The 27465-nt window shown below is 42.6% G+C and overlaps 2 protein-coding genes across 2 annotated transcripts; one reads left to right on the top strand and one right to left on the bottom strand.

Moving 5' to 3' along the window:
* Window positions 1-20802: 20802 nt before the first annotated feature.
* On the bottom strand, window positions 20803-21661 carry EsH8_XI_000064 (uncharacterized protein; the record flags this gene model as incomplete). The annotated part of the gene is made up of 2 exons (XM_083273972.1): window positions 20803-21417; window positions 21521-21661. The coding sequence occupies 2 exons, from the start codon at window positions 21659-21661 to the stop codon at window positions 20803-20805; spliced, it is 756 nt and encodes a 251-aa protein (XP_083120308.1).
* Window positions 21662-25850: 4189 nt separating this feature from the next.
* Window positions 25851-26435, top strand: EsH8_XI_000063 (uncharacterized protein; the record flags this gene model as incomplete). Its single annotated transcript, XM_083273971.1, has 2 exons — window positions 25851-25946; window positions 26106-26435. The coding sequence occupies 2 exons, from the start codon at window positions 25851-25853 to the stop codon at window positions 26433-26435; spliced, it is 426 nt and encodes a 141-aa protein (XP_083120307.1).
* Window positions 26436-27465: the final 1030 nt, after the last annotated feature.

The raw sequence follows: 27465 nt of genomic DNA, 5'->3' as shown, positions 1-27465 counted from the left end.
TATAAAGATAAACTATGCTTTAAAAGCTTTATTGAATATTTTGAATTACTTTAAAATAATTAGTTTTAAGTAAATTAAAGAATAGATTTAATAAGTAATATAACTTTAGTTATATATAGAATAATAAACACTTAACAGTTTTTAATATAATAGTTATCTTTATAAATTAATATTTAAAACAGGTTAAAGGCCTTTATTAAAGCCTAATAAAGTCTTTAATAAAGATAACGTTAATTTAAATATTTATATTATAATAGTAAATTCTATACTAGTTTAATGTTTAGCTATATTACTTAATAATAAAAACTTTAAATTGAATAATAAAGAAGTATATCTATAAAGCTAAACTAGCTAGTAAGACTTAAATAGATAAACTTAACTATATATTCTAGTTATATAACTTGCTATAACCTATTAAGTTCTCTAGCTACTTTTATATACTATAGTATAGTATATACTATAATATTAATAGTCTATAATAGCTATTAATTAAATCTAATTTAAATAGGTAATAAGCCTTATTAAAATTTAAAAGAGCTTATAGTAAGTGTTTAATCTCTTCAGCTTTAGTAAAAGAATTATAAGAATATTTTTATATAAAATAACTTTAAGTCTAACTATAAAAGTAATACTAAAATATATTAAAGAATAAAATGTAATATAATAGAAGAAGTATTATTACTTTTAGTAGAGTTTATACTATTTACTAATAGCTAAATACTAATTTATATAATACTAATTTATTAACTATAAAGTAATATAATAATATTAATTTAATATTTATAAGAAGTAAAAAAGGTATATAAAGCGTTAAAAAGGTATAAATTATTTACTAAAAATAGTTATTTAACTTACTAATATATTAATTATAAGACTTATTATAATAATTATATACTATTTATATTTATCTTTATTAACTAATAATTTAAAGCCTATAGCGCTTTAAAACTATTATAATTTTATAAAATAATATAAATAATATATAAATTAAAGCTTTTTTAAAAACTTAATAAATAAAGTAAAAATAAATAGTTAAAAACAATCTTTTAAAAATTTAAAGTATATAAACTTAACTAGAAATATAACTTTAAGCCTTTCTTTTTAGCTTTATTACTCTATAGTATTTCTATTATAGCTATTAACTATATAAAGTTTTATGAAGTCTATTTATAAGGGTTTAAAAAGATATATAACGTATTTAACTTTATATTAAATTTTAAAAACTAGAAAATAGTAGTTAAATAGTAAAAGAGAATTTTTAATACTATAGTAAATAATAATAGAAACGCTATTATATAGAGGTATAATTTATTTATTTTACTATAAAAAGGTATTTATAATTAGTAGTATATAAAAAGTAAAAAGATATATTTTTAATTAGTAATAGCTAAAGTATGCTGATAATATAAAACTATAAATAAGCTTTTATAACTTAAAACAATTTAAGCTATAATTAGTAAATTAAAAATATTTTAACTCTTTAGATTATAAAAAATTGGATTTTTATATTAAATGTGTATATAAATTAAAGATAAATTTAAAAAAGCCAGGCTTTATTTTAAACGCTTAAAAGAAGCCTTTTAACTTTATATACTATTATATAATCTTTACTAAATAGAAAAGCAGACTGTCTATATAGTAAGTAGCTATAAGTAGATAAATAAATAAAAAGATTAATATATACTCTATAATTATATATTTTTACTTATATTTATAAAGTATAGTTATAATTATATTAGCATGTTTAATATTTAAGTTAAAATATTAGTTTTATTAGGTTATAGTAACTTAAGTTATATTAAAATATAAAAGTTAATAACTTTACTTTTATTAACGTTAACGTTATTAATTTAAATTAAAATAAAGCTATGTTATATTATTTCTATAACTATTTAAATTTATTACTTTATTAACTATAGTTAATTAGTTTTATCACTTTTCTTTAATATTATAATAAATGTTTTTATTATATTAGAAACTACTATTATATTTTATATAGTATAGTATATATATTACAGTAGTAGTATAATATATTAAGGACCTCTATATAAGGCTAACTTATTATTATATAACGAGGTATATAATTAGTTGCAGCTTGATGCAGCCTATAAAGGGACTACTAGTTAAGCCTAGCTCTACTATAGATAATTTTCCCTTCTTTATCTTTAAGTTATTATAAATAGATTAATATAGTAGTATATTAACCTGTCTAGATTTACCTCTTAATAATTTATACTTTATATAGTATAGTATATATAATTTATATATTATATTAAATATATTTTATAAAGGGAGTTAATATACAGGCGTTGTAAATTGATACACAGGCGTCGCTCTTATACAGGCGTCGCCATCTAGCGTTTTAATTAGCTAAAAAAACAGGTATATCCCCACTAAGGCGGTAAGGGCATCTGCAGTAACATTTCCTTATCTGTTTTATTATTTAACTACTTCTAAGTAATTCTCTTTTAAGATTTATAAAAGCGTAAATTGCAGCCTCCTTATACCTAGTTTTATAAATCTTAAATAGGCTAACTATGCTGTATCTCTTATACTGTAGATTACTACTTTCTTAAGCGACGTCGCTATACAGGCTTATACTCATCCTTATTACTAAGGAGTATTTCCTATTTACACCGTCGCCTCTAAACACTAGGCTGTAACGGCCGCCTACTTGTATTATCACCTATAGTCTTCCCTCTACTAAGAGCACTAGATTAGCTTCTTGTTTGTTGCTGGGATGAAGTTGAAACCTAGCTTTAACTTGGCTGAGTTGTCTCCTACATCAGCCTTACTACTATTAACTTATTCTAGCTTCCTATAGGGCGGCCTTGCTTACAACCAGCTGAGGCTTAGCTAGTACAGACTCTACTAGTTTAACTAGCTGGCCGGCTTTTCTAAGGTATAGCTAGCTGTAATGGAACAGGTTGTACTATATTTTTTAGCCTGCTACAGAGAGAAGTTGTAATCTTTAGGTTAAGGATCTAACGGTATGGATTAGAGGTAGACGACTCCTAAAGGCGCTACTGAGGGTGAACTTCCTACTTACTAAAAGTGGCTGAATCAGCTATCTTTAAGTAGATCTTGTAATAGTATAGGATACTAAGCTTAACTGAAATAGAATAGTTATTACTATACTCCTTAAGGGGGGCTGGGAATAGCCTCTTGCTAGAAGGCATCGCCTTTTATGCTAGTTGGTATTACTTCCTAATTAATACTAGACAAGTTGATAAAAGCATTATCTAGAGTTCGCTAAGGTATTCTAAGCTGCTGCCTATATACTCTCAGCCTGTAAGTATCTCGTCCTCTATACAGGCCTGTCTAAAGCGTAGCTCCTAATTACTAATTATATTCTACATGATGTTAATAAGTCGATATAGGTAACTAAGACTATTAAGAAGGTAACCCTTAATGTTATTATTGCTTAACTCTATATTAGAAGTAACGTAAACACTAAAGTTCTAGTACTTTTAAATAAAACAGCATGCTTATTATGCTCTTAAAGGTATATATATTATATAGAGGTACTAAAGAACTAATTATTAGTTGTTAAACTCTTTATAGAGCTTAGTTTAGGCCTTCTTAAAAGCATGCTTAGTTTTAGTAAACACAATAATCTTCTATATAGTTAAAACCCTACAATAGGTATAAGGAATCGCCTTATCTACTAGAGTATTAATATACGCCTGGTCTTTATTGCTAAGTTCGGCTGTTAGTTATATTGCTTAGTTAATATCCTCTTTATTAGACCTACTAGTTTTATTATTGCAGCTGTAGTCCTTAATCTATTTCTATTTTACTTTAAGTATAATATTAGAGTTAATATAATAGATATAAAGCTGTTACTAGACTTTAGGAAACTGTTTATCTAGTACAGCTTTTATCTGCTTGTTGTAGTCTGTAATAATAATAGTAGGTTAGTAAATAGAGTGTTATTTAATTAGTTAGCGGATGCTTGTTAAGAGAAACTAGAACCCTTTTAGTCTTTTGTTGTTAATAAGACTAAATGCTGTATTAAAGACAGACCTAAAGTAAGTCTGCCTAGTAGCTTGGAATAGTAGGAGTTTAAAGCAATTAGTGTTATATATGTTGTTAAAGCTAATTACTTTAGGGAACCGCTTCTATATTTAAAGGCAGTAAGGAAAGGTCTATATAAGGCTAATAAGGCGATTAGGCTTATCCTCTACCTATTTAACAATATATAGGATCTTACGTTTATTAAATAACTTAATTAACGCTGCAGTTAGTAAATACCTACCTAGCTTCTTGCAGTTAATTTAAGCTCTAGCGTTATAGATGTCTTACTAAGTAAATGTTAATTTAGGAAAATGCTTTTAGATAACGGCATGTATATTACAGGCCTGAATCCCAACCTGCCGGCTTATAGTTTTAATAGCATCCTAAACTAGCTGGGTAAGCCTATAATAGGAAGGGTGTGTAGATGCTTTAAGGCTAAGGCTATAATTATACTAACTATACTGGGTGTCTAAATAATAACGTAATAGCTACTTACCCTCCTCTTTAGCTTCTATAATAACCTGCTATTTACAGCTATACTTTTAAGACTTACGCTGTTAAATACTAGCACCCTCAGTAGGTCTAGAGTTACTAAACCGATTGTATTAGAAAGTATATCGTATAAGCTGACCTTAAGCTTTATATTTGTTCCGCTTTATAATACTAAATCTATTAACTTTTATAAAAGTATTAACTTAATTAAATAGCGCTTTATAAGTTGGCTCTAGGTCGCCTGGAATTAGTAGGTTTAGGATTTCGCTTAAGGGAGGAGAGGATGATTTATTACTTTAGGTTTAGTAGGAGGCTGTAGTTCGAAAAGACGCTAGGCTTTAAGGAGAGTTTTATTAAGGGGGTGAATAGGGTGGTGGGTTTATTTAAAGACCCTATTTATCTTGCTATAGACAGGCATGCTCTTGTTGTTAAAGAAGTACAGCCGTTAGGTTTTAATTAGTCCTAACAACCTGTATAACAAGCTTAAGAACACTATTAAACTGTTCTATAGTAGGCTGGGAAGGTTGTTAAGTTTCTTTGTTAGGAGGAGAGCGGCTGCGTTCTAGTAAGAGTTGTAGGAGAGTAGTAGGCTGGATAGGGGTTTTACCCTCTAGGTCTAGAAAGTAGCGTTAGAGATAGAGTCTAGGTTTTATACTAGGGTAGTATAGCAGGTGGTATGCAAGAGGGCGTATATCTTGTATTAACCCTAATAGGAGCTTAGTAATAAGGTTGCGCTGGCCTTAAGGATTACTAACTCTATAGAATTAGCTAACATTAGGACGGCTGCTTTCTGAGGAGGGAGATGACGGTAGTAGGCTAGATGATGGCGGTATATTGTAATTTATTAAGTATTGTCGTTTTAGACGAGGAGATTTATTTATAGAAGTATTACTACTAGCTTGGCGCTGTAGGATATCTTTAATTTCAGCTGTAGGAGCTATTATAGGCGTATATTATAGGTTGTATATAGTAGAGCTTTCTATAGGGAAAAAGGGTTAGGTACTTTGTTAACATCTAGCAGAATTTAATTGCACTAACAATATTTTTTTTAGCTAATTAAAACGCTGGATAGCGACGCCCGTATAAGAGCGACGCCTGTATATTAATTTGCGACGCCTGTGTATTAACTCCCTTTATAAAGTATTTTAAAATATTTAGTTATCTAAATAGCTTTATTTATAGGTTTTAATTTATTATATATTAATATTATATATATATATATATTTACTAGTATTTAGTTTTCTTTATATTAAAAGTAATAATATATAGATAAAGTGTTTTAATTAATACTTTTAACTATATTGTAATTTAAATATACTTAATAATATATTAGAAAGAAGATATAAGTTAGCTCTATTTAGTAGTATAGAAATAAATTTAAGTCTATCTAAAGGCTTGTTAATAAAAGGTAGAAGATATTTATTTTTTATTATTACCTTATTAAAGCCTTTATAGTCTATATAAAAATATAGTATATACTTTTTAAAAGATAAATATAATTAATACTTTTATCTTACTTATTAAATAAGTAATTTAGCTATTTACTTTATTCTTTTTAATATATTAGTAAAGCTATTTTAACTATTATTCTTTTACTAGGTAAAATAAACTAAATAACAGCTTAGTATTTAGTATTAGGTTAATAATATATTTTACTTCTTTTGGTATATATAAGTCTTTTACTACCTACTTATTAAATACTTTTTTTTTATATAAAACTATAAAGATAAAGTTATAGCTATGTACTTTATATTTTCTACCTCTTATAAACTTATTACTAATAACGTATATAATAAGTAAGCTGTCTAGATAAGTAGGCTATCTACTTATTTATATTTATTTTATCTTTCTACCTTTAATATATATCTATTTACAAAAAACAATGTTGTTATTAAATAAAGAAGCTTAATTAATCTTAGCTGTCTAAGCTCTTAAAAAAGACCCTAAACTTAGTATTAAGGCTTCAGCTATAATTTACTTAATACCTTATAAAACCCTTAGCACTTAATTAAATAATACACCTTTATAACGTAACACTATACTAAAATTATAGAATTTAATGCTACTAAAAGAAAATATACTACTTAATTAAATTATTAACCTAAATGCCTAATTATTTCCTTTTTAGCTAAGTAGTATAAAAGAAATAGCTAATTAATTACTGTCTAAATATAATATATCTCTAGTTAGAAAGTATTAGGCTTTAAACTTTATAAAGTAATAACTATAACTATAGATAAATTTCTTTTACAAGTATAAATATAAAAAAGCCTAATATAAAGATCTAAATACTATTTATAGCTAGTTTATATTTATAAAGAATATAGTTATAAAGTATAATATCTAGAAATCTAATATTTATAACTTTAATAAAACTAGCTTTATAATAGGCTAGATTATATGTAAAATAATTATAATAAATATTAAAAAGTAATTAAATATAAAAATAATATAATTTAATAATTATAAATAGTTTATAGTTATTTAGGCTATTAGTTTATTAGGCTATAATATCCTATTATATATTATTATTATAAGCTAATATTATCTTTTAACTTAATATATTAAATTAGATCTCTTATATAACTAGGTTATTATTATATCTAAATTTAATCTTTTTTATTTATTATCTATCTATTTTTAAATATAATAAACTAAATTTAAAAGGTATATATTACCTTATTATTATTAATAGGTATAAAAGCTATTACTTTATATATTTAAAATATTTTACTAAGAAAATAATATTATTATACTTTATATATTAGCTTATTCTTTTTATCTACTTTAGCCTTTAGATATAAAGTATTTTAAGCCCTTTAAGTTAACATATAGGTAATAAATTAAAGATAAAATATAATAAAATAATACTTATATTATAAAAAAAGATTTCTTTTTTATATTTTATAAAGCCTTTATATATATTATTAAAAAAATATCTAAAGATATTTTAAAAGGTTAAAACTTATTTCTTTAAATATAAAAAGCGTTTTATTTAGACTAAATATTAAGTTATATACCCTAATGCCTTTAAGATTAATCCTAATAATATTACTACTATAGATTTCTTAAATATTAAACAACCTAACTAAAACATCTTTATAATTAGAACTTATTAAGAATTAAATTTTATATTATTAAAATAGCTTTCTAACTTTAATTATTAAAGCTATAAAGTATTAATTAAAAGAAGTATATAGGTTTATATATTAGATTACCCTTTTAAAATTTAAAATTTAAATTCTTTATAAAGAAAACAACCTATTTAGCTGTTACTAGAAAGCTAAAAAAAACCCACCTTAAATAAAAAGGCAGCCTTACTATAGCTAATATAAGGGATATTTAATTATAGATAAAGGCGTTAGTATAAGTTTATAAAGAAACGTGTTAGAGTAGTAGTTATAAACTAAGGATAAAAATAGGTTAATAGTAATATAGCGTCTATAAAAACACAAGATATAATACCTAAACATATTAGTTTAATAAAGAAATATCTAAAGAAGAGGATTCTAAATAGTTTTAATTAATTTACCTTTATTAGTGTTACTTTATAGTCGCGTTTATACTATAGATGTAGATAAGTAGGCAGCCTACTTATCTAGGCAGCTTACTTATTATATACGCTATATATAATATATATATTATTTCCTTATTTTAAATACCTTTTTATATAAACGCTATTAGTTTTATAATTAAGTATAATTATAGCTTTATATGTTTAGTTATATATTAATAATATTATCTTTCTACTTTATTAACTATTAAGATAATAGTAGCTTTACTACCTTTAGCAGCTATAAGAAAATCGGGTAGTATGCTGATTAACCTAATAGACTAAAAGATCCGCTAGTTCAACCACTTAGTGGTTAAGCTGCACTACACGCTTACTATAAGGTTAGGCCAGCCGGTCGCCGCACTTAGGCTGATCGCCCCGTGCTGCCTGTAATCCTTACACAGCTAGAGTGCTTTTATAAAGACTTATTAAATCTTTTTTAACCTTTTTTAAAAGTCTAATAAGAAAAACATTAACTAGTATATATTAGCTGCTTTTTATATCTTTCTATTATAGCCTTATAGTTATAAAGTAATTATACTAAATAAAAATAGATATATTTAGAAAATTCAAACTTAAGACTTTATTAAATATAGCTAAGTTTAGTTTATATTTATATAGACTAACTTACTACCTAAAGATTTAGAAAACAAATTAAAAACTAAGTTGAAAACACCTAATAAATATAAATAATATAAGTAAATAAATTATAAATCTTATATTATAACGGCTTATCTATATTAATATATATCTATTTTAGGTTATATATAAGAGAGTCTTATAGCTCTACATTAGTATCATATAATTGAAATCAGCAGTATATAAGTTTCTAAATGCGATTTAAGCTAACAATATAGCCTTTAGTAGTAAAGTTAGTAAAGAACAAGCGTAAAGACAGAAATAAGGACACCTCTCGCAAATACAGATAGAAACTATATAATAAGTTGATACAAGACTTATTTAGCTGTATGTGTGAAAGTTGAAGTCCTTTATTCCTTTCTTTCTAAGCGAACGTATAATTGATTCTCGCTAGCGTTGTCTTGTGCGTCTCACCTCACTATTCTAGCTGAAGCATGATTGCTTGCTCCTCGCTAGAGGTTAGAGGACGACATGCTGGACTTTAGTGTTCAACCCGCGGAGATATATCAGGAAGTTGAATATTTGGAAAACCTTAGCCATAAGTCGTTTGAGAATAACACAATATGATTGCCCTCCATATTCTCGCGGCAGCCTTGCCTAGGCGAATCTGATTTGGCGCAGACACATCTTATCTTGAAATCTTAAGACCTGGGGCTTCCTCCAACTTGGGTAGTACTCTCAACCAGTCAGATTCTAAGCACGACCACCCTGAACGCCCTGGTGAGGGCGCAGCAACCCTTCTTTCCTCCACCACGAATTAGGGACGTAAGCCACGGAGACCGAGAGACAAAACATAGAGAGTAGTACGGATCTCAGAGTATAACAACACGCGTGTTTGGATTTACGGGAATGTTGACTGGTCCTGAGGCAATGCAGGTGGCACGAATTCAGAAGGTCCACCAGATTTCATAATACATCTGACAGTGAAAAGAGGAAAGTTCGTCGTCCTTAGTAGAATAGGTACTATTAAGATTGCACGGTTTGGAAGAACGGTAAACATTTGGGTTGCATAACTAACCTAGGAGCTTAATGGTTGAGGCTGACAGCGGTGGCGACTATTTAACCAAACGATCCCTTGATTGCGGCGCACTGGGTGACTTCTGCTGATACTTAATGACTATGGCAGACTGGTGGTTATGGTTCCAAGATGTCGTAGATCTAGTTTGGGCGGCAGTGGTATAGTTTACCAACGCACATCCTATTTGTTTTGCATAGCTATTTCGTAAAAAATATAAAGTTTTGCCCCTTGAATACTGTGCAAGTTTACCCTCCTGCTCGTGACTTCCACCTGCGAGCCGTAGTAGCTTACCGACGGCGCCGGCACTTATTTCTAAAGCCGTCGACCGTCAGATAATTGCCTTGTCGGAGCGGGCCGCTGGACTTTACAACCATTTTGGAATCCAAGAGGGTAGCCTACCTGTATGGTATTTTCTGTCAACTGCCACTTCAATGCTGTTGAACATGATTTTGTTCGAAAGCCGGAGCCTGAAGGCTGAGATTCTACTGTACATCCTTACCTGCCGGAGTTTCAGAAAGCGGCCACTGCGGCTCGGGCAGAACTTGACTTCTCGCATCGTTTGCGTAACAGGCGACAGCAATCGTAGACATCGGCCTGGGTTCGATCATCTGTCTGCTCTGGAGCTGAGTTGATGAGCATGGGATTTAATATATGGCTTTTTTTTAGAGCTGCTGATTGTCATTTCAGCTTGTTCATAGAGACAGCGTTGTGTGGGCTTCTCGTCTTCATCTTAAACCGGATGACAAAGTCACTTTCAGTTGCGTGCTTCACGCGGTACTGGTGGTTGAAGTCTCAGACGAGATCCGCAAAACGTGCCATAACTTGGACAGCAGAAATTGCATCTAAGCACATTGTCAGGGGCTGAGGAAACTAATCTTCCGTGTACAATATCATGCGCTAATCTAATAGGCAGCTATGTCTCTTATTGTTTTGTTGAGCGGCGACAATGACTTCATACCAAAGACACCAGTACTGTGGAGCATAACAAGATGAGTGCGGCAGAGAGCCGTGTCAGCGTTCATGCCACTATTGTCTGCATCAAATGTGTATCTTGGTATCTTGTCGATGAGACAGGTGGAAGTTTATAGGCAGTCATCTTGCGACTCGCGCCTTTCTATAGTCCTAGAACATATACGGTGTTGGTGGCAGACTAAATCCTGGCACACGGCGAGAACGCCGAGCTTCTTGACAAGTATCACAAGCTCTGATGGGCATGTTTAGATACATACAGACGGTAGCCTTTGTGAGCGGCGGCGGCGGCTTTGGGTGTTTCGGTTGTTGCTGGAGCTATTGTATTGGTTGATTGCGTCCTTCGAGTTGATGCATTATTTAGCGTAAGTTTTGCCATCTCAGTGACAACTCTCTCCTTGCTGACTCTAGTGACTGTGACTGGGTTGCTGTTGTATAGAACGCCAAGCGAGACCTGGCCAAGATTAAAGAGCAGAAGTTCCTTGTGATTCTTCATCTCTCCAAGTGAAGCACTAAGCTCACGGCCAGCTGAAGAGAATGGTTGACTTGGCATGTTGGGTGATGATACCGGATGACTGTACCTGGCAGCGGATGAATCTGGAGATGAGTAATGCTGCGGATGAAAGAAATGAATAAGTTCAAGGCGAGAGAAAGAAAGCGGACTCTATGACCTGCGGCTAGTGGTTGAGTGTTATACACCCAAGTTAATGACTGAGAGCGTTTAACAGTGTTCTCTATATCTCTTGCATCTTGTTAGTTTCGGTAGGGATATACATGTGTGTAGCTATAATGTAGACCTGCAGTGGACACACTGCTAGGTAATTTGATCTGAACCAGATGGTAGTGACGCTTAATAGATTCTCTTACTTGCTTGTTCTTCTCGTATTGGTGGTGTTTCAAGTGAAAGTTGGGCTTGAGGTCTTACTAGGAGATAAGGAACCCGCTTTTATGTAGTGGTTCTAGAAGGTTAACTTACTTAAGTGGCGACTCAGATGAAGACAATAATGACGATGTATGTTGAATCCCTTGTGCTCTCGGTATCAGCAGGGGTGATGGCCTCTGAAACGGCACCATTTATTCCACTCGTCAGTCATGTTTGAAAGCTCTGGAGTAGATTTTGGAAGCGTTGGGAATGTGTGCTTAGGAGATGACATCGAATGCGGCATGTAAGTTATCATCTTGCAGGAGTGTGACATGGCCGAATGTAAGGGACATGTCTGCCATCCAGTTCTCAACGACGAGAATCAGGGGTTTTCAGGACTGACATGCGTGAAACCATAGAAAAAATCGTTTGCCTCGTGGTGAGGGAGAGACGGAAAATGGGAGCCGAAAAGGCCGCGATTCAGAATGTGGCAAGTTCAGTAGGTTTCCCCTTTCTTCACTTTAAGATTGAAGTTGAACTTAGTTTCAATTATAACCTAAGTCATCAGGTGAGTTGACATGAAGGCGTAGACGGGAAAGAAGAAAGTAATGGATAACCTTGCCCCTGTTGTTGGGTGGAAGACTTCGTTAGATTTGGTCTGAGGGGCGAAAGGGAGGGTAGAGAGGCGCAGACCGTTCTGTGGTAGAGCGGACATATGTCGATGCTTTCGAGAGGATCTTCTTCTTAGGGTTGTATGGGACTATTATTGGGCATACTGAATAGCAAGCCCTGCCTAAAGGATATTGCACCTGTAGTCCTCGTGGTTGTTGTCGTCAGAATGTGATTCCTGCTTGAGATGGGTGCGCAGGATTTGATGAAGGAGAAAGAGCCCCGTTTCGCTTGGGGTTGCTTCTCGCAGAGTACCTCGAACGAAGAACATTGGAGGGCTTTTAGCTCTGCGGGTTGCAGTAGAAGCGGGCAGGGAAGAGCACGCGCGCTTGGGGGACAGCTCCACGAGACATGGAATTGCTTCCGTATGTAAGCCGGCTGCGGGTTCAAGAGAAGCGGGGTTTAACACTTGCAATGATCAACGCGACGTGTACCCGGACAGCGTAGTAGATGAGATTGGGATCAATGGGGAAGGAGGGCGGAGGGGAGACAATGATGCACGAGGCTACCCGCATCTTGGAAGCACGGGCAGCAGCGCCTCGAGAGCGCCTCGAGAGCGCCGAAAGTGGAATACCCGGCGGCTGGAGCGGCCGAATACCGCCGAGAAGATGGCTTACAGGCCCAGCAGAGCACCAGATGGTTGGATGGTGGTGTCAGACTGGATACAGCGTGGCCTTTGGCTCGTCCCGAGGTATAGATGGCGGACAGTGAGCTTCAGCGGCGGGAGGCGTAGACTGCGAAGGTTTGCCGACTAGCGACAACGTTGCCGATGTTTTTGTGGACTTCCATTTGCGACGAGTGTGGGCAGCTTGTCGGAAAGCGGGGAAAGGAAGAAGGCGGGAGGATACATCTTGATCATCAGGCGGACCTCGTGGGGTCGAGGAGGGTTGAGAGCTGGTTTGGACTAACCAGCGTTGCAACAAAGCAACCAATCTAAACTGAGCCTTCCCCTGCAATGATGGATGGCCAGATTCCCTGCATCAGCCATGGAAACCAATCTGATTGGCGATGGCAGTTCGATAACTAGAAAAGGAATAGGTTTGTTGTGCTGCAGTAGCTCGGCAACAAACAGAGCTACTGTCAAATTGATCAGTGCAATAGTGTAAAGACCGGAGATTCCGAGTAATGGTCGATTGTATTGCTATACGCTTGCTAGATGAGCACGGCAACCGCCCGTCCTTGCGCCCATGCCATGTCATGCCATTTGACCAAAGATGCCGAGTCCGTATTTCCCTCCTGCATACCATCATCTGGCGCACCAATTAATAGTGTTTGTTTATCGCTTCCGTGCGACACCGAGGTTCCATAACACATCAATCTCGAGTTACGGTATCACATTGCTCATACTTTGAACGCTAACTCAGTCGACTCGTTGTCTTTTAGTAGCAGACTGTATCTTCTTCTTCAGGCTCTTGTCGCAGCTGATGCATGCCGCTGGGAATTGTCGACAAAGGAATGCTTCGGCCTCCTTGACCATGTTCGCGGCTAATCCGTCCTCGCTGCTTAAGAAGAAGCACACGAATGTAAATGGCTCGGGATTGGGGTCGACTTCGACGTCAACTCCGGCTGGGCCATTCTTCGGGTCCTGAGGAGGCGGAATGCGAGGGTCATCGCGGATGCTGGTAGCGTTACATTTGTTGGTTCTGTCACTGACAAGGTCTGTATTGTAAATATATTCATTGCACGTGCATTCAGATGAAGAACTCTTACCGGTAGACTCCTTATTGTTCGTGTTCGATGAGTCGGGAATTCCCACTTCAGTTCTGTGACTCTCGGGGAGATCTTGGACCCGAGGACTATTAGATGGCGTCGAAGCCATCTCTTGTGACCGGTGTTGCTTTGGATCCATTGGCAGGCTACGAAGTCGACTCTTGCGCGGCGAACGATGCCAGGCTGGCGGTTGTGTTGGTTCTTGGCGAAGGGAAGCAGAGCTGACAATAAAGATACACAGCCCATCACAGAAGACGCCAACAGGAGTTGAGTTGAGTTGCAGCAGGTGCGCGGCGGAGATGGAAGGAGGCACCCGGCCAGGGGAGGTCGGGCGCCGGGCGGGGCCGCAAGGGCCAGTCCCCTCCACGGCTACACCTACGTTGTGAGCAGGGGGGGCAGTTGTATTCTTGCCTGTACGCTCTGTGTGTGCGACCGCTCGCTCCGGGCCAGGCCGGGCGACTTTCACTGCTTCTCGACGCGAGACGGCGATGACCAGCGATGACCAGCGATGACCGATAACATGGAGGAGGCGATCGACACCGTCCAGCTACTTGGACCAGAGTATAGGCTTATAAGTGGTTTAACTGAAAACTTGAAAATTCACAATGTTTTCTCTCATTAATCCATACATGCCACTAGGGGCTTGATTCTCCAGTCTACGGGTGTAATACTGTATTGTGGGAGATCGCTGAGCAGTCCCGAACTTTCAACTTGTGAGGTTTTGAGCTTTTTTACATGCAGGAGATGATGCATTGTGTCCATCTCAGCAGTCCCATACAACCGCAGTCTCCATCAGGCGGACTTTATGCGCGTTTAGCACTGAGTGGTACATCGTGTACAGATATCGACATCATCGAGTTGACGGGCCCCGTGGTGTTGAAGATGAAAGAGAGTGGGCCGGCTTTGTGAAAGCCGGAACTCCCGGTACCTTGAAGGATTGGATGGGCAGAAGCGGTCCTTAAGTAAGATAAAAAGGCAGATCGCGTTGATTGAAACATGCCACCAGCAGAATCCCATGAAATTTCTTGCTAAACGCGAACGCGAATCTTTTAAAAAGCAGACCGCAGCAAAAACCATGGAGCCCGTCTACGCCACGCAGCTTTTACATGGCCTCTAAGCCATCACATTTCCAGGCATCGTGGGTTCGCTGAGAGGCCGCTTTCATGGATGGATATACGACATCCGATGCTGGCGAGCTACTTAATCTAGTCTCGGACTGACTGTCTCGGGCGTCCCTTTCAAACCATCATCGTCTGCTATAGTCGCATTACACCTTCGCAACACTCGTGAACCTTTTCCATGCTTTCGGGTACTCTTAAAGAGAGACTGGCTGTAATTTCGGTGTATACTAAGGATCATGGTGACGGACGAGATACGGCGATCCTGGCAAATGGAGAAAACGCTACGCGGCAGCCCAGTATGTCGGCCGGATGCCGAGATCGACTTCCTTCAGGCCACCACGTCCAAACGTAAAAGTGATGATTTTGCTATAAATATACGCGAAAACGACGAGGCTGGTGTTCTGGGCGAGGTAGCTATCGCGAAGTCCACGAGAAACAGTTTGGGTTTCTGTTCTAGAGCCTCGATTGCCTTTGTATCTCCCTTGCCCTGAACTGCTCCTCTCTTCTGCATTGGCGCGCCAGCTTTCCCATTTGTCCCGGATGTTATCTGATGTTAGGCTATCTGAGTTCTCTCGAGTTCCTGAATAGGAGTTGGGGCAGGGAGAAATGGTCCTTGTGACATCCGCGGCTCCAAAAGGAGGCCAGTTGTGTTGACGGTCTCTCCATGTGGAATCCGCCACTGCACATGACTAGAACTCCTCAAATGTCTCTAAACCGAAAGCCAAGGCTAAGAAATGAGACCGGAAATGATAAAGGGATATCATGTCGCTAGGGATTTCCTCTAGCTACAGCGTGCCGCCGTTTGGAGAGCGCATGTATACAAAATTCAGTGTATGGGCCGTTGTCGATGCGAGACTCCGAAACCGAGTTCTCGTATCCAGAACGCATCGCCAGATGCGCGCGTTGAAGCTCGATTTGGGCTTGGAGTACATAGCGGGCAGCTCCTCTAGAGACAATAATCGAGGGTGGGTAGGGCTTTCACGGGGACTACAGTGCAGGACCAGGATGCAGAATTGGCCTGGTGCACCAATTCGTTTACCCGGGCAGACATAGGTTCTCAGTGCGGATTACATTGGTGCGGGCCCCAGTATTCAAGCAAGACCAAGACGGAGACAGGCGTGGTGCCGGAAAGTTGGTTCGAGCAAAGTTGATCACACGGTCGCTTGGGGACGCCGCCTTTGAAACTCCACGGCGCCTACTTTTGGCCGAGTCGTACGGGTTCGGCCGAGAAAGCCAAACCGGTTGGTCTGTCGTCTGGGAGCTGGCCAAGCGTACTGGGGGTGTTCGAGTGGATATTGTGTCTGGCCGACGGCCGGCTCAGAGCGTCGGCTACCAAATGGTCGTTGCCATGCTTGTGGATGACGCGTATGTCGGACTGGCTGATGTCCTTTATAGCTCGGATAAGCTTCTTGTTAGCGGTAGTACGTGCTGTGGAGTTGACAATGTCGTTGATTTGTTAGGACTGGATGTCCACTATTGCTTTGTGATCGGTGAATATCATGACTGGTTGAATTTGGGTAGTTGGAATCCTATGCTGAGTCTCTAACCCAACTCGGTCGACCACTATCGTTCTTCGGCATCGCCCGGCATGCGTGAAAGAAAACTGCCAGGGCCAATCGCGTTGCGTGGTGGGTATTGCTTTTGGTCCCAGTTGAGTAAAGAATTCCCTTGACGTGGAAGAACTGAACACCAATCCCGTCGCTGAGGCGCCAAATTCAATAAACAGTTGTCGCTTGGGCAAAAGTAACGTAAGCATTGTGTCGCTTGTCAAAGGCTCATTTGAGCTGGTAGAATGCGTTGGTCTCTCTCTGGCGGCTGGATGGGAGCCGGAGATGAAGCGAAAAGGGACGGGTTTGCGAATGTGCAAAGGGCCGCACGGGAGCAGATAGATAGCCAGATCATCTGTCACAGAAGAGCACTCGCTCATCCGCAATCAGCAAATCAATAGACACCAAATAAGATAAAAATTTCAACCCGGAAGTACTGCAAGCTCTGCACATGCCGGCCACATATTGAACCACATACCGAGGTAAATCGCGTGTCATTATTTATGCCTTTATTTGTCTTTGACCACCTTGTACCGTCTCCTCCTGCCTCTTACCCATCGTGTCATCAAGTCCCTCCATGATGAACCGCCTCCGAAGGCGCCTTTACCGAGATTTTTCCAGCTTGGGCTGGCTTTGGAGATGGTATCGGGTCTTCGGAATGTGGCTCTCGGATTTGTTCTCGAAGATTCTGGGTCTATGACTCGTCCTGATAAGCCCAGTCAAGGTGCCCTAACGGATCGAAGCGATGAAGATTGCTTGAGGGCCAGTCCGAATCTGCAAGACTTGCTGCTTTTGGGAGTCTGCTGCAGGCCAGTCGGCCTTGAATTCTAGCGGGTGGAGAGAATGGTAGAAAACATCGGTGGCGGCTCGCTTGACAGGCTGGCTGCTTCCGATTCTGGGGAAGAGGGCAAAAGTTGGTCAGCTAAAGGGTCATACATGCATGCCAAGGGAGGGGAGGGGTGTAACGAATATTGCTCGGAATCTTTTAGAGAGGCGGCGGCCAAGACACGAAAGCAATGAATGGCCTTGAGTGTGGAGCGGAGAGGGAGGGAGGGGGAGAGCAAAAAACCGAGGAGCTAACGTAAAATATTGTTCGGCTCGCTTCCTCCGAAAAAAGCCAACCAAACACCGCCCTCCCCAAAACATTTTTACATTTTTAGCTATCACGCATGTACTACTACAGATGACTTACAAGGCAGGCAAATGTATCACCGACGTGGATTTTACACTGTACGAGCCACATTACAGCCACCATCTATACCACAAGCTAATTGATGTGAGCGCAACTTACGTCCTCGCCCAGCTACAATTGAGAGACGGGTCGGTTGGTGCTGCGACGGCTGGGGCAACAAAACCCCCCCGAGTAACAGCGGTGCTCACTGTACCAAGAACATGCAATGATGACCTGCAACTCTCGAACTGGTGAAGATGGGGGTGATGGAGCACCGACATACTCACACATCTCTACTAGACGGGATGGATGAAGTCCAGATTAAGTTAAGAAGGGTCGTGCTTATGGGCAGAAGTTCTCCCTCGTTGGGCAAGGTGGGGGGGATGGTTTCTACCAGGCTCAGGAGCAGCTGAATGAGCCGCAGGCATTTGAGTAGCCGGTACAGTCCTAGAAAATGAAGCCATCAACAGCCAGCCGCGACATCATGACGAGGACGACGGCGACATCGCTAGAAGCCCACCAGACAATTCGACCATGAGATTGCCACCAGCTAGCCTGCCGAAGCGAAGTTCGATGCCACTGACTTTGCCTGGCATGGGCGAGAATAAGAGACGGACTTGTCCTCTTTTCCACTTGGTCGATCGCACATAGCTCCCATATTCGAACGCCGTCTTCGATGAGGTGTACAGGCAGATTAAAGGGAACGTCTGCATCCTAATTCAAAGATCCTTCGCGAGCTAAGTCGAATTGAAGACTTTGCTGGATGGGTAGATGGGCCGGCACGGCGCAGCTATTGAGTCATAACACTAGTGTCTGTGTTGTGGTGGCAGTTGTGTTGTGGTGGTAGTTGTGCTGCGGCGGCGGTTGTGTTGTGGCGACAGTTGTGTTGTGGCGACGGTTGTGTTGTGAGGTTGTGTTGTAGGAGTAAGGTAATGTGACAAGCTGATGATAACCCCCCATGTCAACCTGATGTGATCTATATCCTGTTAGTCTGGTTAAATACCAGTAGCTCGCCACCTGTTAGAGATAAGATAACGCCTACCTTAGGCACTAAAGTTGTATGTATCCGCGTTCTTGTTTACGTCTCGAGACTAAAAGCCCCGTATTGTATCTGTTCGACATATACCTTGAGTAACAGTGTGCCCCGGCTAGTGTCGCCGTCGACCCGTCCGTCGAGATGAATGCATGGGCAGCAAGCTCTCTAGATTAGTTTATAGTCAATGGATTGTGAAGAAAGAAACCCAACAACAGCAAACGTATACTGAGAACCTGTCGCAGCACCATCAGGTCTCACACAGCCCCAACCAGTCTGCCGAGCCCTACATCGTGACTCTCGGGGCGACTCAGGATGTGGGATAATGCATGGGTGCCCACCACGCTATTCTAGATTATTCATGCCTGTCGCATTTCCATTAACAGCAGCCTCTTGGCAGAAACTCGGGGCAGGGACGTTGAAGTCGGCCTTGAAGCCGTATCAACCTTCCGAGAGAAGCGAGGGATTCTCCGAGCATAGTCTTGCCTGGCTAAGACTCCCGTTCGCTTGAACATATCAGGGTTGATCTACCACCATGGACTAAGTTCGTATTGACTGACATGGAGGGCTGCACTTGTTATGCTCCCCCAGGGCAGCTGACTGCATAGCAAGGTTACCAGGGCGTAGATCAGCGAGCTGCTAACCGTGATCGTCATCATGAACAGCAAGGATGCAAGGAGTAAAGGAGAGGAAAGGTGGTTATCAACAGGCGCAACGGATAGGAGGATGACAATGGCGATCCGTTGGGTCCGTGACACTAGGAAGGGTTCATCATCTATCTGACCGTCGGACTTGTGGACACTTTGGTTTATATTCGGTCAAGCTTTACGGAATATAAAGTCATTGTGCATGTAGCAACATTCGACGCCGATCCCATTGCGAGAGCGCTCAAGTCTGAAGTTAGCCGCCATGCTAATGTCCAGAGACCGCAGCCATACGCCAGGCCGCCGGCGATCAGGGGTGCCCGCCCTCGTGCTGGTCGACCCCTACGTAGTCGTTTGCAATCTGGCTGCTTCTGGTGACTGGGGTTCTCGACGTGCACGGCATGGTCAATTTTGTAAAGGCCCCTGGGTTTCCTGTGAGAAGCCTTTTCAATGACATAAGAGAATACCCAGCAAGGACCACGCACAAGAGTTTAACCGTGCCGTCTTGCTCTCCTGGGTGCTTCTTTCATCCTGATTCATTCGGTTCAAAACGCTTCATCTACTACTATGGCCCTCGCAACTCGCCTGCGTGGCGTAGGCAGGTGACGTTTGTGACTGTTACTAGAACAGGGCGTTCCCAATGTCATTGCTCCTCGAGACGCTCGCGTATCCTGCTGATCCCGGTTGCGGCGTTCTCTAAGTCTTCATGGCTTATTTCATGTGGTCTGCGACTCAACTGAGAGCCTCAAATATTTCCCCAAGTCCACGGCTCTGTATGGTTCTCCAGGGCTGCCCAAGTCGACATGCACGGATGACAGTCGACGCCATAACTACCCGCCCCCCTCAGCAGCTCGGACAAAGGCGCGCGCTCTTCACTGGTTGCATGTGGAATCAAGCGGTGATCTAATCATCTGCAGACTGCAGCCTGCCAAAGTTTCCTCTATCATGGCTTAAATTACCGATGGGGACCCTGAACCCAAAGCCCAATCCTGGTCGGTTCAGTGGAAGGCAGGGGGTTCTTGGCGCCTTGTGTTGGGACTCGACTCCAACCTCCTCTTCTTTGAACACGCTTACGAGTAGTTGTTGTTGCAGGGATGACAACCCAAAGATGTAATGTACACTAGACGGGACGGAACAGGCACACGGGCGCAAGGGCTGTTATTTTTCACAACGCCAAAGCGAGAGCGGTGGGTACCAGACCGCAGCAGCAAGCAGGCTGCATCCCATCAAGACCAGGAGGGGGGCACGAGATACAAGCTACGCTCCTTCTAATTATCTAGGGCCTCAGGCGGCCGCGTCAATTTCCGATGCGATGCTGGTATCTGTCGCGCGTTGCCTCGCACCCTCCAGCATCCATCTACCTCACCCCGTCAGCGGCCTTCTGCACGTGGTCCAGCCCCTCGCAAAGCTCTCGAACCGCCACGGTGTACGGGCCGCCATCGGCCTCCGTAGTAGTTGCAGACAGCTCGCCGTCTCCTTCTCCTGTCGCTCTCCAGAATACATGTGTCCTCTCCCCGTCTGAGGGTTTGTTGTGGTGGAATGAAACGTGAGCCCAGAGGGTCGAATCCATCGAGAACGAGCCCGAGTCGCCGCAGCGGAACCTGATCAGGGCTGCCAAGCAGCGGCAGAGACACGGAATAGCCCGCAAAATGAACCTCGTCAGGTGGGCCTCGGCCCTCTGTCTACGCACGAGGCCAAGCATGGCCCCCGTATCTCTGGTGTAGTGAAGACCGACGCGGTCATCCGCGATCCGCGTCAGCTCCAGGCGTGCTAAACACCATCGCAGCTCCGTCGCCGCCCAGAGGGCTCGGGCCAGGACGGACGTGTAGAGGGCGGTCCCCCGTTCGGGTTCGAGTCGGACAGAGCTCGGCAGGTCCTCTAGATCTCGCCGCAAGGTGTCCAGGGCGTCTCTTTGGGCGGTTATGAAAGACCGTAGGGTCTCGACATCGGCGCCGGTTTCGGTGAGGAGAGCCTGTTTGAGTAGACACGGGGTTAGCTGGGGGAAACCGATTTCGCGTCTCTGGCAAAGGGATGGAGCGAGGGAATGAGGGGGAGCTTGGGGTTCGGCTTCTGACCCATGCCTTGTACTCGAGCTGCATTTCGTCGTACGAGCCGGCCCATCCTCGACTGGAGGGGCCTTTCCTGGTGCGGACTGCCGGCTCTGTATTATCGTCCAATGTCCTGGGATTCCCAGGCTGGGCGGAGAATAGCTCCATTAGGTTTGGTCGATGGCGTTTACAAGCAACCGAGGCCGGTGCCGTTGGCGTTGCCGCACGGGACGACGACAACATGATTGAGGCTGTTGAGGACGAAGACGATGTCGCTAGAGGGCCAAGGGGGAAGAAAAGTCCCTTCTGCTGGCTACTGACCCGGCCCGGTCCGTCACTTGTATCCCGCGACGGGTCATCCTCCTGGCTGTTGGTTGAAGCAGGGGAGGCAAATGTTTGCTACCGTGCATATCAGCTGCATCGCCTGCTGCTGCTGAGGGCAAACAAGTCGGCAAAAATCAAAGAAAAGAAGAAGAAAGAGAGGAAAAAAAAGGGGAAAAAATGGTGAGGCCTCTGTTGGCTTCTATGTCAACGTGCGCAACGACTGGATATTTCAATTGCGTGCACTGGTGCGGATTGATTCATGATTGCGGTCAGGCATGGAGTCCGGGTGGCCGTCTTTTGAGGGTCATCAAAGGTGCAGATGGATGGATGTTGGAGGTAATTATGCGCCCTACCTGCTCGGAATGCGGGTGCAAAAAGGAACTAGGTAGGTACGTAGCTACGCGATTAACGTTGGCGGGGGAAATTAATTCCCATCGGCTAATATTAGCCCCTGGAGAATACCTGATTAACCACCTTGGATATCCGACTCAGCTGTTAACATAACAGCCATGACGGCGACCGGTGGTGGTGATGATGTAGTGGGGTAAGCGGGCATGGCGTGGTGTGGTGTTGTGGTGTGGATCAATCTTGATGTACTGAATTCCGTGCAGCATATCCGGGACAAGATGCAATCGATCAGCCTGAAGCTGAGCAGAGCAAGGCAGCCGAGACTGGGTTGGTTGACTTCACTTCTTCCAACGCCAAGTGAGCCGGGAGGCCATGACAGGGCCCGTGAATCCCATTTGAAGAGAATGGCATGAGAACCGAGTCGCCGCCCCCGCCTCGGCCTCAGTAGCTCGGCACCCGCGCGAAGTCTTATTTATCCACATGAACGCTCTCGGCCTGAATCCACTCACCTGAATCACTCGCACTGGGAGGGTTAGTATAGTGTACATATAGGGTCTATCTTGACTGGGCCTTTGATTGGGCGGCAGTCGTTCCGACCAGTTTTCGGCTGCGAAAAGTTGGTCGGAACGAATTAATAGCCCCACATACAAGTTTCCAGTACTTCCTGTTGCAGGCCTTCTTCCTGCGCAGCCCTGGCCTATACCTGTCAAGCTGTGCCTCCACCACGACTTTCATCTGCAACGCCGATCGACCGCTGTCATTACACTTCACTGCCCGGACGACGCCACCGTGTGTAACTGGCGGCCACCAGCGACCGGCTTACCGAGGGTGACGCCTGTCGACTTTGGGTGTTGGGTTGCGAGATGGGTAAACAGATCCTGGGTTTGGAATTCATGATTGATGCCATGCCCAAAACCCGAGAAAGTCCACCGGCTCAGACGAGGATTCCATCCTTGTGGTCGCTCCGGCGATCATTCCGGTACATTTAAGCAACGAGGTTCCAGGGCTTGTGGGTTGGGACATGGTGCAGCGAGGATGGTTGGATGTTCAGATGGGAGTCATGGGTATGTGTTGGAATCACAGGTTACCTGTACGGGAGTAATCGAACGTAATCAAAGGTCAAACTGGTACTGTATTCTTCTGTATATCTTGTGTGTAGAAGAGTAGGTAGGTTGGCAGCAGCAGCAGTAGTGAAGATATCACTATTGGCAGCCCGGAGGTTGGATCTCCGGGTTCCGCTGCTGTGGCCGTTGCCGCGGCCGGCTGCTGCTGCTGGCCAGCTCCCTGTATTCTGGCTGAGTAATCCAACAGTATGGGTATGGCTAGCCTTTGAAGATGTTGGTGACCACCTGAATACGAACGAGAACGAGCCCCCATCGTGTCTTCCCACCACCATAATTGACTCTGGCAAAGTGGGCTGAGTGTGAGAACAAATTGTGTTCTTCTTGTTGTTGTTTTTGGAAGCAGCATGAAGAGGAGGACACAATTTTCGACGAGGTGCAGAAGCTGCCGGATGAGTTGTAAGGGATGTCCTTTCGGGACTTGGTCGACTTGTCGCGTTGTCGCGGGCTGTTGTCTAGAAAGAACGCGTCGATAGAGTGGATAACGAGGTCTTCAAATGATGTATTGGGTCTGGAGGAGACTTGGAGTGCCGAGCAATCCAACTCTTGCGATGCGACAGCAGGGCTTGCATACTTTCTATTAGAAGTCGCAGCTTTTGGCTGATGTTTGGCGCAAACTTCCGTTTTTGCTGTAAACCGTTTAAACTGTGGACGCAAAATTGTAGCTCAACCTCGGCTCAAACAGTAGTACCTTGGGTTTATATCTGAGTCCGACACCACACCCCCGGGGGAAGCCCGGATGGGACTGCTGCGCATAAGCCAATGTGAGACAGGCTAGATGAGTAGATGGGAGATAGGCTGGATGTGCAGGGTGCAGGTTTGGTAGCGCCACGCTAAAGAAAGACACAAGCTGACAGACAGCAGTCGGAACGGGAACGGGGCTAAATAACTAATATACAACTGCACTGCATTCGAATGCCAACTAGCGTACAGCCGTGCCTGCAGTCTAACTGTTGGATTACGTGACCAGAATACGGGCAGGCGGTCAGCAGCAGCGGAGCCCGGAGATTACGTCTCCGGGCTGCCAACAGCTATATCTACACTTCCGCTGCTGCCGCTGCCAACCTTCTACTTTCCCTTCTATATACCGATTTACAGCTTCCGAATATACCATATTGATATTCGGCGAGCTCCAGCCCATACGGGCAGTCCTGTTGTATACAACAGATACCCTGTGATTCCAACACTAACAGTGAAACTGTTTGTGTGGTAACAATGAAAAAGGGACAATTTGGAGATTGTTGTAGTACTTGCAAAAAAGGCTTGAAGGAGAGAAAAAAGCCCGCCAAGTTGTCTGCAAAGCAGACGGTTCGCGAGAAACAGAACGCAATCAACGCGATGGCCGTTGCCAACGGCGCGCTGTTGATGACTTGTTAACAGTTGGATCTGAGCTGGAAGTGCAGGGTTTTGGTACAAAACGTGAAGAAGCCAATAACGAAGAACACTACCACACCGTAAGCCGGTCCTGAATATATTCTTGTTTGCCGTTGTAGAGGAGCTCCTGCTAAACGTCATCTGTTTGTAGAAGGCTAAGAAGAGTTGGTTGTCTGGGTTTAAAGTAGAAAGGTATAGTGGCTAAGTTTGGATGAGATGGGATCTTATGTTATTGTAACGAGAGAGGAACCCTTGTATGGCACTTCCAAACCACTGATACAACAGTAAGGTCGTGAGGATGGACCAGTTGAGCCGAACGTGTCTCCTAGTCTAAACACCTCAGCCAACTAATGGACCGCTTTAGTGACTGCAACTTTCCTTGTCCGGCTTCGTAGTCAATAAAACTTCTTGGCATCTGTTGAAGACGTTCACCCTCTTGAAATTCCTCCGCCTTAAAGAAGGTGTTGCTTGGTTGCATATTTGTCGACCAAGGCAGATGAATCGGCACGCAAGATCGGGCATCGTCCGCCAGGGGTCACATGGTCTTCCTATCGTGAAAAGCGACGGCAATCTTGGCTGACTGGAAGATAGAAGTGATAGTGTGAAGGTCGAAAGGGGAAAAAGACGTGGATAGTTTCGCTGTGCTCGAATCGCCCAAAGGCGTGCATGAGGTGGTAATTCTCTTCCCGATTGCCTTTGGGGCTCCCAGAGCCACAATCTCTCGACACTTTTGGAGAATCTTGTGTCGCCTGGCCGTCTCGCTGACGGCTATTGCGGCTGATGCAGTATTCTGCAGAGCAGACACTTTGGGGGTTTGCGCTGGGGTTTCCATTGTCGTCGTTAGGTGTTTGAGGGGGCGGTCGACTGTGTACGGCTTTGGGTGAGGTTGCGCTGGTGCGATTGCCACTTGCTAGATTGTCGCGAGAAGGGTGAACTCTGGGGCCATAAGAGGTCACTTGGCTATGAGAGGACTTGGGTGCGAGGACGTTGGGTGCGGATGTTGTGGGAAAGACGGTTGGGGTGAAGATGTAGACAAGACATTTTCAGGCCACCCTGACTTTGCCTTTGTTGCTGATTTGTTTCTTACTGGTCTTCCTCGCCTCGCCTCGCCTGGCCTCAAAATCTCCGTCTTGTTGTCTTTTGTTTGTTTCGATAAAAGAAACCACTACCACCGCCGCCGCCACCCCGCAATGCCTCGTCAGCGGATTGAGACCGAGGCTGACGTCGCTGCCGAGCTCTTTCAGCCCCGCCGAGTCGCCCACGTCTACTTCTACCCGGACGTAGACGTCTCTGAGGTCCCGGACACCTGGGCCAAGCTGAAGAAGTGTTAATGGTGCCATGCGCGACAGCACGAGCACTCCCAGTGGGGCTTTCCCTCCTTTCTGTGCTCCCAGCTGTCCGAAGACGAGGTCGAGAATGTTGTCAGGTAATTCGTCACCCCCGAGAAGACTTGGCACCGGTCCGCGGCCACGGAAGAGTGCCGCAAGCGCTTTGACGTCCTCAAGAGCAACTTGGGCTACCAGCCGGTCGAGCACGTCTTCTTGGTTTTCGGCATCGCCGTCGCCAAGTCCTGGACGGCCCTCAAGACCATCAACTCCCTCGCAGACTCCAATGACAAGGCCAAGCGCAAGACAGACACCGAGATTCGCGCCGCCATCAACGCCACCGCTGCCACCAGGCACGCCAACTCCGTCGACGACGCCGAGTCAGTGGCCGTGGAATGGACGCCCGACGACGCCGAAGCTGCTTTTAGGGGTACGTTCATTGTTTACTGAAATCTACCATGTCATCCACACCATAACCCTCTGAGATTCTTATTTGCAAAGCGCACACTTTAACAGCTCGAAGCACATGTACAAGTCGGCCAGATTCATGTCTGGCCTGGTTCTTTTCACCTCCTTCAACAGCTTCAGAGTTGAACGGGGCTTGGCGAGCTTGGTGCCGAAGAGCCAGCAGAGGAGGGCAGGAGAGGCATCGAATCGACTGGCGACGGCAGCTAGACGACCACGGAGGGGTCTAAAACAAAAAAATTACATACAACACCAGGTATTCGCTGGTCGTCACCGACCCAACTACTAATCCGGCCCTCATTGGCTTATCTATGGGAGAGCGGACGGGATCCCGAGTTCTCCAATGGGTATGGTCGTATGTGGAGGGAAGCCGCTTTTTTAATAACTATATAGGATATTCTCAGGGCGGCCGCCATGTTTGTCTGTGGCGATCACGGCTGCAGTGGAGCAGATGTAATGTGTGGTTGACTATAGAAAGTCTAGATACAATAGATCGGTGGATATATATACCCCTGGCAAGTGGATACAACGCGAAGCCGGCCGGGGCGCAGTCGGCCCGCACGAAGTCGTCCCGTACGCAGCCGGCCCCGGCGACGTCGGCTCGCGACATTATCTAATAACGGAATCTTGTTTAGAGAAACAAGAAGTAACTGTGTAATTTGTGTATTGTATGCAAGAAGAAAATTACATCAAATCATTGGTCTATATTCACACAAAGCCCCAATTTCTCTAATACTCGTCGCGCTAGTTATGTTAGAGCCTGTCTTATATTAGCATGATCACACTATACCTTCTGTATTATCTCGTTCTCAATAAGTCTGCTGGGTGTAAGTGTAGTCAAGTCGTCTTCAGTATTAAGTTCTCCTCTAGATGATATATATAATAGATCTGAAAATGCTGACTAAGAATAGTGCAATTTCCATTCCAACTGATTATTTCGCCTTGTGGAGACTTCAAGCAAACATATATCCAAGCTGGCAAGACTTTTAGAAAGCTGTCTGGACTTTTCTCATCG

The sequence above is a fragment of the Colletotrichum jinshuiense genome, chromosome 11 (assembly GCF_051148585.1).
Source record: "Colletotrichum jinshuiense chromosome 11, complete sequence".
NCBI classification, from domain to species: Eukaryota; Fungi; Ascomycota; class Sordariomycetes; order Glomerellales; family Glomerellaceae; genus Colletotrichum; species Colletotrichum jinshuiense.
The sequence above is the reverse complement of the archived record's forward strand: the minus strand, read 5'-3'. Positions and strand labels throughout refer to the sequence as shown.